General features: G+C 42.9%; 1 protein-coding gene across 1 annotated transcript in view; it reads right to left on the reverse strand.

The window, feature by feature from the left end:
* The window catches only part of LOC149142116 (sister chromatid cohesion protein PDS5 homolog A-like), a 57,901-nt gene that overhangs the window by 15,169 nt on the left and 29,624 nt on the right, over positions 1-13,108 (reverse strand). The window contains exons 10-11 of the mRNA XM_089451412.1: positions 1,851-1,928; positions 1,707-1,735 (exon numbers count right to left, since the gene is read on the reverse strand). Coding sequence (XP_089307538.1) covers positions 1,707-1,735; positions 1,851-1,928 — 107 coding nt within the window. The remainder of the gene's footprint in view (positions 1-1,706; positions 1,736-1,850; positions 1,929-13,108) is intronic.

A 13,108-nucleotide genomic window follows, 5' to 3' on the forward strand; every position in this document is an offset into this window, starting at 1 on the left:
CTAGCCATAAAGTGTTCTTTAGCAACGATTTGGCTTCCTTAGCAAAATAAATTGGCACAATCAAAATAAAACCCTCGAACAATCTGCAATTAAGACCCTCAGGCTGCCAAGAACCACAGCTCTGATACCTCTGTAATATCCCAAACTAAAAAATTTGGCAAATTCTCGGAATTTAACTCAAGAAAGATGCTACATATAAAAATCCATTCATTTAACAAAAGATTGTCATGTAAAATATAGCAAATAGAGTTTTCCAATTCAAAAATACAATGAGCAGAAAATAATCTCAGCTTTTATTATAATAAATAAATTGGGGTTTACATGTTGATGCAATTAATATAGCTGAGATGGGAAACTGGCCTCAAGAACCTGCTCCAATGTTGCACTAGCCCTCCCAAATTGAACTGAACTGCAACTGTTAAGCTCTCCTATGAATTCCAGATGATTTCACCAAGGGGAGAGATGGGTACTCACCCACTCTCGTTGAATCACCTAAGGGTTTCCATCCTAGGGCTACTGCTGAAGCTGGGAAATCTCGGTGCTCCAAGACTCTCCACAAGAAAAGCACTCAACTCCAAGATATATAAAAATGGTCTCCTCCTCCTCTTTTATAGATATGATGGACCTCCCTCTGGCACCCTTTATTTTATTATTATTTTAATCACTTAGTTCCTTTTCACTGCTTTTATTTTAATTAAAATACCTTTTTAATTTGGGAAAATGGTAAATCAGCCACCACCCCTCCTTAGGCCACTAAAAGTCACTTCCCACCATCACATCCCGTTGATCTTCTCATTCCGGTTCCAAAGAGCTATTACACTAAGTTGTTCCATCAAGTATTCTTCCCGGAATGCCACCTTAAGCATAATTAATTGAGTTAGACTAAATAATAACCCCATTTTCCAAAAGTTGTCGGAATGCAACAAAACAAAAGGCAAGTTGTGCGGATGATGGAATATGCCAAGAGAATGCCATCGGACCTCATAAAAACTCCTCAAAACCTCTCCAGAAGCCCCTCGGCCCATTGATTGAGTAAACTTGCTCCTGTGACCTAACTGCCTCCAACCCTGGAAGTCCATCCTAACCACACCATAAGGAATCCCAAAAAAAAGGACATCACAATTATCTTTAGTTGGAGCATTTATTTAGCAAGTACATATAATTTGGCACTGGTCTCTTGGTTTCATTTTGCAATTTCAATACTTGTGGATGTATATGCTCATGAATGTACTTTGATTCTAAATAGTGTATTGTATCTTGGTCATCTTTACTAACTCCTAGAACTTAATTAGTTAAGCCTTAGATTATTTATAGGGTCGACCCCCCTTGGCTTCGCTAGGAGTAAGTCTAGATGGAAGTGTTGAGAATTGAGTAACAACCTCAACTTGAGACTTGCCCCCAAGGCCACACCAAGTAGAGTTAAAGTTTTTCTCCACAATAATCTCAGGTGTGGATTAAGGCAGCAACACAACACATAAACTATTTTTGCATAAGCCACATTTATTCTGATGCAAACCTTTAGCATGGAAACTTTCACATAGAATAGCGAATACATAATATATGACATTTAACAGCTTGGCAATTTAAAGAATCCTCAAAAAAAATGAGTGGAGATTCACAGAGAGTTTACCCATGTCAAACTCATTTACTTTCCTAAAGTTACAGCCTTAATCAAAATGTCATACAAATAAAAATGTATAACGCACCATCCTTTGGGTGGACACCTGAGATCATCCTGCAACAAGGCCATAAAAAACCATTGTGAGCAAACTACATAGTTTATCAAAGACATGCAAAAGTTAGAAAAATAAAAGAATAAAAAAGCGTGCCAGAAAAGAGGCATGACCAACCTTTTGGCTGCCACTTATAAGCTCCCAACGCTCATTGACTAACTGGAGTAATTCGACTTCACCATCGTCATACGTGATCTTTATACATGATAAGCTCAGAGTCACAATTAGTGGCATTAACAAATTTCATTTTAATCAAATCATATCACTTTAAATACATAATACAGTTAAAGTAGAAAGGGGGAAACAAAGAGAAATTCTTTTTGACGTAATTAAGGGAAGCAATTTCCATAACACATATCCATAGAAGATCTCGTCTAATAGATGACACATTTTTCTCAATTCATTTTAAAGAAATAGTTCTATATTAGTGATATAGCTCCCTGTTATTGCAAGCAATGCTTTCCTTTCTCCCCAAGTTCTGAATCCAAAGAGGGACAGCAAAATGTTACTTCAACATTAAGATCTCTCACAAGCAAGGAGAAACATAATAGCTGAAGATCTCTCAAAATCAATGAGAAACATAATATCATATATGTTATCGCCTTTCCGTGACTTTTCACCTTTTAGTCACTTTCCTTATAGAACAAAGACGGAACAGGTGAGAAGACCCAACAACAGTACTTCTAGGCCAAAACTTGCTCAAAGAATAGCACTGTGCTTTTGGATATAGATGCCAAAACTTGCTCAAGGAATAGCACTGTGCTTTTGGATCTAGATGATAACTACATTACAGGAAGTGTTGGAAATAATACAAAATCAGAAGATAGGTTAGCTGGAGTTGAACACTAGAAGGGTCTAGTCGTGAGCAAAAAAAGTAGAGAAATCAGAGCCAGAGTTTGAATAGGTCAAAGATTTGAGATTTGAGACTTCTGCAACATGAATTATGTTGAAATGCTTCCAGATCCATTGTATAAGGTTTTTTTTTGTTTATCAACTTTTGGAACCATCATATATGGCTCACCATCAGGATGAATTTAAGATTATCAACAAACTGTTGCTGCACACTATGATCCCAGATGGGTATTGCTCTGATCCATTTTTTCCAGCAGGAAAGTCAAAATACCCCAATGGCACCTACACAACAGAGTTGTGGTAAAGAATTGCACAGTAAAACAAACAACACAGAGATGGAGGTATGGAGATTTTTTTAAGAGGCAAAAATCCGAAGGGAAAAAACCACCACTACGTTGTTTTTAATTCCGTCAAAACTCAAAGGGATTTTTACGGATACCATTTCCAGGAGCCACAAGAAAGAAACACCTTTTCAGTTCACCACCTTCTTAAAAGATACAACCCCCAAATACAGAATGATCTGGACATGGAGAAACAATTTTCAAAACTGATGATATACCATTTTATTAATGGCCCATTAACTCTAGATGTTGACTGACACATACAGCTTGGATGGTTGAAAATACCCAATGTCATAGAAAAGATTATGTAGAACAATTTACGCTCTAACAAAACGGAGAATGCCCATATAAATGTAATTATAAAACAAATCATGCACTTATAGAACAAACACCATTCTACTTCTACAACAGTGAGTCCGTGCACCAATCCAACACTGATGGAAAGTGGAGATGTCATGCAGAATGAATTTAGACTAGGTATAACTTCAGTCTGTTAAGCATATATCTGTCAAACAGGGATCCCAACGCAGCCAGCAGCTGGAGGAGCTTGGGGAAATTGGGCCAATATTCCGAGGTCAAACAAAGATCCCAACTCAGCGAGCAACTGGAGGAGCTAGGGAAAATTGGGCAGAAATTCCGAGGTCAACATTTGGCCAATTCCTTCGTGGGTTTTTGTGGGTTATTGGTGGAGAGCCCGGGCTTAATTTCCCGGAATTTTCTGAGCACTGGAGGAGGCCCTAGCAGCCATTTCTTGCAGCGAGCAATGCAGATTTCAGAGGGACAGCGTAGAGCTTGGTTGGGGACAGCCACACTTGTGTCCAAATAGTTGATTTTATCACCTGGGCATTGTTAGTTTGCCTTGAGCAAGCCCAGGAGCGTGCTTTCTGATTTTACATTTGTACCCAGCAATTATATCAATAAAATGGCTCAGCTCAGCACAGATTTTGGCATTTTCTGGGTGTTTAATGTGGTGTAATTGTATATGTGTGTTTTTGCTGTGTTAGTTTTGTTTATCATTGTAAATTTTCATTAGGGATATTACAGTGGTATCATAGCATGATTTTGGCCAATTGTGGGTCTAAATCACGCTAATGCTCAAGCGCTATTGTGGGCTAGAATTTCAGAGGGTTAAACACTAGTCCCACATTATTCCTTAGATTGAACTTGTGCCCAAAAATGTCTCAGCGGGGGAAATTTGAAAATTATACTAGGAACCTCGAGACACTGGTGCAATAGCTCGAAGAGAGTGTGTCAGCAAGGGCAGCAAGAAGGAAACGTAGTTACCAACCATTAGATGAAGAAAACGAGAGGAGCATCATTATTGAACGAAATGCTAGTATCAATACTGCAGAGACAAAGAAGGAAGGCGAAGGCAGTGATGAGATGAGAAAGAACATACCCATTGAGGAGGGAATTCATCTAGATACATTCTAGGCAGTTGAGCATGAGGCTAACGGCACGCAGGAGGAGCACGAGGATACACCTAGTGTGATGCAAGAATCACCCTTGTTTGAGTTTCCTTTGGTAGCCCGAGTAGACAGATTCGTGGAGGAGACAGTTGAGCACACATCCGTTGTTGAGGTTGTGAAAATTTTTGAATCTAATTAACCAGAAATCCTACTGCAATAAACTGATTTACATTACCTACTTGTATTCTTCTTATGACAAGTTATTTTCAGAAATATTTAGAAAATATAAATGTAAATAAACTGCAGCCTACACCTCTATACAAATCAAGTACTGAAAAATAAAAGAGACAATCATGCAAAGGACACACTTATTTTTGGACTAAACGTCCCCAGAAAAGCCAAATGCAGGAAAACCGGTGCAGCAGCTCTGAAGGTTTTCTATTATTAAGCAGAAGTTTTAAATACAAGTGTTGGTTGCCCTCCCGGCAAACCAATGATAAAGAAATACAATGGCGGAGAACCTGAGTGACTTTTACCTCACTTCACCCAACAGAATCTAGCTGATCCGGCAACAAATCTCGCTGACCCCGGCTACAACTTCGTTGCCCCTTCACAGTAATTGTGTGGGCCTGTGTGGAGCTCTTTGAGGCTCTACGTCAGCACTACTGCCCATTGCGGCAATTTCCGGCAACTCCCCATCTTTCTGCGTGGAAGGCAGCTCTTTCTCTGCGCTGGCCCTTCTGGCTCTGTGTCAAGGTTGCGTGGGCCCAGAGTGGCATAGTGTCAGCTCTCTCGGCTACTACGCTACCTCCACAAGTTTCTCTCCGCCTTTCTATCAATAGTCCCGAACTATCATTGCCCTTCAGCTGCAAGATCTCCCCAATCGATTTCCCTCTTGAGAACTTCTTTCTGCGTGGAAGGCAGCTCTTTCTCTGCGCTGGCCCTCCTGGCTCTGTGTCAAGGCTGCATGGGCCCAGAGTGGCATAATGTCAGCTCTCTCGGCTACTACGCTACCTCCACAAGTTTCTCTCCGCCTTTCTATCAATAGTCCCGAACTATCATTGCCCTTCAGCTGCAAGATCTCCCCAATCGATTTCCCTCTTGAGAACTTCTCACCTCAGAAAACGATTTCCTCAATCTCTTTGTGTGTCTTCTCCAACTGACCCAATCCTTTATACCTTTCCTGCTGAGAAATCAACAGCCGAGATTAAGTCTCTAATCAACGGCTAAGATTAAATTAGATTTGATCCTCGTCTCTTAGAAGCGTCTCACCCATATTTTCATTAATGCCCATTAATATTTTAACTTTCCTAAGTTTAGATTTAGGAACCCCATTAAAAATATTAATTATTTTAATAAAATACAATCTGGGTGGAATTTCTCCAAATGATTTCTGAGTCTAGGAGGATCTCAATTGTTCTAGCCCCTCCACAAAATTTCGGAGCTAGAGCACATCTGATGCTACCCAAAATCAACACTCCCTCTTAGCGAGGAATGTGCTCTAGCAATACTTCCCAACAGAAGTATCACACTGATCCACGGGATCAGTCCTCTACGTTGCTAATGCTTGGCTTGTTGCCCTTCATCCATTGCTCTGTTGCAATTTGTGTTGCTGCCCATGGCACTGCCACTGTCACTGCTGCATCTGTACTGCAACTCCCTCTCAATATGTTGGATCATGTTGCCCATAGCATTGCCACTGCTAACTACTGCACTACAACTCAATTGCTAAGAAGTAAGCAACTGAAAAGTCACCCAAAAGCTGACATGTTCGTCAGTCTGGATGCCCCGTGATGCTGAAGCTACCTTTGCTGCTAATCTGTGCTGACCCTCTAATGCTACTACGCTGCTATTGTATCTGCTCTGTGCTGACCCTCTAATGCTACTGCGCCGCTGTTGTATCTTCTCTATGCCTCCCGCACTGCTACAACACCCGATTGCGTTGCTTCAGACTTTGGCTCTCTAGCTCCGCCTCTGTCGCTCCATCATCCCTTGCACCAACTGACTCTCGTCATTCTACTACTGTCATTGAGGGCTCCCGTAGCCATATATGATCCAAGAGTTTGGGCACCTCAAGGATCCTGCCCCTATGTAGTCCTCCCAACTACAACTAATATCGCCCCACTTCTTTACTAGAGGTGCATGAACACTCATAGCACAATCCTCATCATTGTCCTCCTTGTCAGCTTTCATTGGAGCAACCTTTGAGTCAGACTTCTCTTCCTTGCCCTTCTTCTAAGGGCACTAAGTGGCGAAATGACCCAGTTCTCCACATCTAAAGCATCTGACTTTGGATATATCTTTCTTTTTCCTCTTCTACTGCCCTTATTGTCCTGCTAATGTGAGAGCTTCCTCCTCCTCTTCCTCCTTTTTGGCTCTGATCCCTTTGTTGCTGCTTCCTGCCTTGGTCAACCGTTTGATCTCTTCTTGCGAAGAGCTGCCCACATCTCCTCCCAACTAGGGAGAGAAGCCCTGCCCAAGATGCTCTGGACAAAGGTTTCACAGTCTTCAATGACTGCATTCAGGGTAGTCCTGACCATGAATTCAAGATCTAGTGTAGACCCTACGGAAGTTAGTTGGTCTCGGATCCATTGCAACCTGAGAAGGAAGGGACTGATTTCTTCTCCATTATGCATCTGATACTGTCTCAGCTGACTCTTAAGCAACATCTTCTGTCGAACGGAAGTTGCCTCGTACAAAGTGGTCAAGGCCTCCCACATTTCCCTTGTTGTGTCCTTCTCAGCAATATGTGAGATCACATGATCCTTGACCCTGTCCAAGATCATGCACTTTGATTTTACCTGAGCCTCCTCGTACTTCTTGAGAGGATTAACATCAACCAGAACAACAACTGTCTTCAAGGCATAATCCTTGATGCGATTTTTGTCCAAAACTGCCAAGATCCTGGCCATCCAGATACAAAGTTTGATGCTCCATCCAACCTGTCCTGATCCCTCAGTTCATTAACTGCCATCTCTGCTCAAACGAGTGTCGAACAAGTTCTCTTCTCCCTCTTTTTCTGCTACCCCAGCAAAAGTCGAATTTGGTTTTCTTTGACACTAGAAATCCTCTAAGGAACAAGCTCCCTCTGAAATTTGATTTCCTTCACGAAAATCCTTCTGCCCACAACTGTCGAACCACCCCTCTCTAATTTCTCTTTGCTGCTGCTCTACATTGGATCTAGATTTCTTGGCAAGAAATCTTCTAAGGAACTGATTCCCTCTACTTCACTTCTACCCCACTAGGTACTGTTCTGCAGCAACAAAATCAGCAGCCCACTAGCAACTCCAGATTAAGTCTGGGTTGCACCTCCAGCCCCAACACCTAGAAAAACAAGACTCAACAATCTATGCGCTGGCCCAGCAATCATTGCCCTGCCCTCTACAGCGACATCATCACACAAACAGGCAAAAGCAGGCTCTACATGAGCCTCCCTTGGTGACTGCATCACCCCTCCTCTAGTCTCTCGGCTAAAAACTGCGCTCTCTCGGGACAGTTGTCTTTAGCACTAATTCTCCTTTGTCTTTTCATTGATGGCTTCAGTCCTCCTTGATCTAGAATCGCTTTGATACCATGTGAAAATTTCTGAATCTAATTAACCATAAATCTTATTGCAGTAAATTGATTTACATTACCTACTTGTATTCTTCTTTTAACAAGTTATTTTTGGAAATATTCAGAAAATATAAATGTAAATACATTGCACAGTGCAGCCTACACCTCTATACAAATCAAGTACTGAAAAGTAAATGAGACAATCATGCAAAGGACAGACTTATTTTTGGACTAAACGTCACAGGAAAAACCCAATGCGGGAAAACTGGTACAGCAGCTCTGAGGCTTTTCCATTATTAAGCAGAAGTTCTGAATACAAGTGTCGGTTTCCCTCCCAGCAAACCAATGATAGAGAAATACAATGGCGGAGAACCTGAGTGAGTTTTACCTCACTTCACCCAATAGAATCCAACTGACCCGGCAACAAATCTGGCTAGCCCCGTCTACAACTTCTCTGCCCCTTCGCAGTAACTGTGTTGGCCTGCATGGAGCTCTTTGAGGGTCTGCGTCGACACTACTGCCCACTGAGTCAATTTTCCCGGCTGTTCCGGCAGTTTCCGCCAACTCCCCGGCTCTCTGTGTGGAACACAGCTCTTCCTCTGCGCTGGCCCTCCTGGCTCTACATCAAGGCTGCGTGACCCCAGACAGGCACAACGTCAGCTCTCCCGGCTACTGCGCTACCTCCACAAGTTTCTCTCCTCCTCTCTGTCAGTATTCCCGAACTATCACTGCCCCTCAGATGCAAGATCTCCCCAATCGATTTCCCTCCTAAGAACTTCTCACCTCAGAAAATCAATTTCCTCAATCTCTTTGTGTCTTCTCCAACTGACACCAAGCCTTCCTTTATACTTTTCCTATTGAGAAATCAAGGGCTGAGATTAAGTCTCTAATCAATAGCTAAGATTAAATTAGACTTGATCCTCGTCTCTTAGAAGCTTCTCACCCATATTTTCATTAGTACCCATTAATATTTTAATTTTCCTAAGTTTAGACTCAGGAACCCCATTAAAAATATTGATTATTTTAATAAAATACAATCCGGGTGGAACTTCTCCAAACGATTTCTGGGTCTTGGAGATCTCATGTGTTCTAGCCCTTCCACAAAATTTCAAAGCTAGAGCATGTTGATTTTTGGTAGCATCGGATGTTCTCTAGCCATGAAAATTGGTGGAAAGACTAAGGCACATGAGATCTCCAAGACAAAGAAACCGTTTGGAGAAATTCCACTCAGATGAACAGATATTAAAATAATTAATATTTTTAATGATACCCTAAGTCTAAACTTAGGAAAATTAAAATATTAATGTGTATTAACATAATATGGGTGAGAAAGTTCTAAATAACGAGGATCAAGCCAGATCTAATCTTAGTCGTTAATTAGGGACTTAATCTCGGTCATTGAATCGTCAACAGGAAAAGTATAAGAGGAGGCCTGAGGGTCAGTTGGAGACACACCAAGAGAGATCAGTCAGTTCGATTTTCTGGGGCGAGGTTTGCTAAGGAAATTGAACAAGTGATCAGTTGCAGTGAGGGGCAATTCGGCAGGAAGCCGAAGAATACATATCAGAGAGGCAGCAACAAGTCGGAAGAGGCAGCACAACACCTAGGAACATTGATGCAGAGGCTAAAGAGGCCAGCGCAAAGGACGCAGAAGTCACAGAGGTTGAAGTAGAAAGCCACAAAGGCTGACGCAGACAGTGCAGAGGCTGTAGAGGCTGACGCTAGGCTGAAGAGGTTGCGCTAAGGAGGTTTTGTGGTGCGGACTGAGAGCAGATTAGCCGGGAGAGGGTGATGTAGTTCCAGAGGAGTGCTTGGAGCAGCTTTCGCTATCCAAAACAAGGAACAGTTAGAGTCACTGTGGGGTTGTTCATCCAGCTGCTGATTTGCGGAATATTTGTCTCCGGAGTGAGGTTCTACTACCAAGGAAATTCTCTGAAGGGTGAGCCATTTCTGGCACCCTAGTTGTATTCAGAATCTACTTAATAATAAAACCCTCTATATGTTGCACCGGTTTTCCTGCATTGGGTTTTTCCGACGAGGATTGTCTAAAAATAACGGTGTCCCTTGTGTTGTCTATTTCATTTGTTGATCTATATATGTGTGAAGGTTGCATTTGTGTTTACTTAGATATTTATACATTTAAATAACTTCTTAACGCATAGAACAAGCAGGAGATAGTAATCCAGAAAATGTAGTAGGGGTTTCTGAGGTGTTAGATTCAGGAATTTTCCTAGAGCATATCCGTTGCTACCCAAAATCGACAGAGTTATCCATTGATGAGGCATCCAGGTCTATGACAGAGCTTCAAAACAACAACCACATACAGCCGACTGATGAGCATGTCGTGCATGTTGGAACTTGGGTTGTCTATGAAGGCGCAGTTGGAGGCTCATGTTGAGCCCATGATGGAGGAGGATGTGCAACCATCCTTTGGGCTAGCCATGGATGAGGGGCAGCATAGAGACCACAAGTTAGGATTTCAACACAGTTCACTTCGGAGGCGCACTAACAGGATATACAACATTATTAGTTCACCCCTACGCATTGGATTGAGAGAGACAAAGCTACCTAGTCAAATCTCATGTGTTGTCCTAGATAGCAGGACGAGACGATCGGAGTTGCACAGGGTGCAGCATCCACATGTTGGGGTTGCTCCATGTGTGGGAGTTCATGCATTTGATCCCTCTCTTGGGATTGGATGTCAAAAGATCCTGAATTGGTACCCAGTGGAGTAGGCTATGGAGATGGTGGTGGACCCGGGTGTAGCTCAGCAGGAACTTCCAGGCACTAGGGATATTGGAAGCCCAAACTGGCATTGGGATCCTCGTGGGACTACCTATCATTTCCCAGGTATGCTGGTTGACTACGACCTGGATGGTACAGTTGACCTAGCAATCGAGCGTGCACATTCACTAGGGGAGTTTCGGTTAGCACCAGTGGCCAACCCATTTATGGACAGACTCCTTGGGTTGTCTTGGTATGACAATTGTACATCGAATCACAAAGTGATCAACATCTTTGGCAGGAGTTTGTCAGAGGAGGTGGCATTGGCAGGCCACCAAACGGTGCCTTGAATGGAGCTGGAGATTCTTCACATTTACGTGGGGCACAGAGGACGCAGAGGAGCAGAGCAGTGGTGGCATCGCCACTGACACATAGGGAGATTCACTTCTTGGGCCCCTCAGGGAGGATTTGGAGTGGAGATCCATTCATTGGAGGGTATGGTGATGTGACGATGGAGGTGATGATACCGATTGGGTGTGGTTCGACACATAGGGACACATCTCTAGGCCATCACATCCAAGGATATGTGGGAGCATCTAGCATTGAGCAGTGGTCTATAGTGGTCTACAGGTGGGCATGGAGATGCATGGTGGTATGTCATAGTGTGTTGGATTGCGTTGTGGAGTAGGAGTGTCTTACATCGCATTGAGTACATGCGGGGAGTGATTGGTGCCTTGACACAGATAAGGCATGGGACGGTACAGGATGGTATAGTCGTAGCCGGGGATATCCTGTGGTGTACAGGGACAGATTGCGGCATACAGTGGCATGCCGAGAAGTGTGGTGGTACTTGGTGCTATGTAGCAACATATGGTGCGGCACAGTGTGCCCTTGGAGCGTTGCCTCCAAGGAGACTTGTAGACAGGAACATTAGATGTATCGTTAGGTGTAACTCACCCGAGAGCAATGAGGACGTAGTTGAGCTCTTGAGCACACCACGTTCAACTAAGGCAAGTCTTCAATTGGTTTATCATCAGATCTAAGGCAAAGAGAGGGGCATCCATAGGGTTATTCCGCAGTACCCCTGCAAACTCTTGATCATACACTCGGGGACCTACCCACCCATCACTCTCCAGTTGAGACGTTTGGTGGAGGCACGCGCTGACTGTTGAAAAAAACGTAAGTAGGTTCGATCTTCATAATGACATGATCTTTGTAAATGATGTAATAAAGAGAATAAATTATTTTTGTATCCCTTGCTACACGGGTTTCATGAGCAAGAAGTCTCACTAGGTAAAACACATCTTCTTGATGTCTTTAGGATTTTATTATTATGTCAAAGAGTCATGTCATGTGTAAAAGCTCTTTAAGAGCCTATGTAAATGTATACAAGTCTTCAACAGTATGTAACAGCCCTCCAAGACCAAGAACAATCCTCCAAATACAAGAACACCAAAGTCTGCAAGCAGAATAATGAAGAGATCTTCATGTAGGCTCGAAAATGAATTAAAATAAATAAATGGAAGTAATGTCAACTCAATGGAACAGTCATGTCAGTTCATGAGTTCATGCCGGCTCAAATATGTGGCACAAACCACTATAAATACCCATCTAGGGTCAGGGAAGAAAAATAAGATTTTCGCATTCTTCCTCTGGATTTTTCGCATGGATGAAGATCAAATCCGCACCACAGAGAGGCATTAGGGCTTGATTGCACCTCAGTTGGGTATTAGGTGTTGATTTGGGATAGCATCGAATGCGCTCTAGCCATGAAAAATGGTGGAAAGGCTAATGCACATGAGATCTCCAAGACCCAGAAATGGTTTGGGCAGATTCTAACCGTTTTGGGAGATATTAAAATAATTAATATTTTTAATGGAGTTCCCAAGTCTAAACTCAAGAAAAATAAAATATTAATGGGTATTAATATAAAACTGGGTTAGAAGATTCTAAAAGTCATGGATCAAGCCGAATCTAATCTTAGTCGTTGATTAGAGATTTAATCTCGGTCGTTGATGGACCAACGAGAAAAGTATAAGAGGAGGCTTGAGGGTCAGTTGGAGAATACACCAGAGTGATCAGTCATTCGATTTTCTTGAGCAGGGTTTGCTAAGAAAAATCAAATCAGTGATCAACAGTGGGTGGCAATGAATACATAGCAGAGAGGCAGAGTTGATACCAAAGAGACAGCACAGAGCCCGGAGAGGATGACGCAAAGGCAATTGGGTGCTACGCAGAGGCAGTTGCGAGCTGCATAGAGCCAGGAAAGGCCGGCGTGGGTGACGCAGAGGCTTCAGTAGTTGCCTAGAGGCTAGCAGAGCTGACGCAGGGCCAAGAGGCAGTGATAGGAAGATTTTCGTCGGGCAGACTGGGTGCTAGTGAGCCGGGAAGGGTGACGCAGTCCCTATCAGAGTGACACAAAGCAGTGGAAGCTGCAATTGTTGTTGTGGGATCATTCATCTGGTGATTGATCAGCTGGAATATCTATCTCCGA

This window comes from Pinus tabuliformis, chromosome X (genome assembly GCF_031772625.1).
Source record: "Pinus tabuliformis cultivar Carrire ecotype Pingquan chromosome X, CPIR1, whole genome shotgun sequence".
NCBI lineage: Eukaryota > Viridiplantae > Streptophyta > Pinopsida > Pinales > Pinaceae > Pinus > Pinus tabuliformis.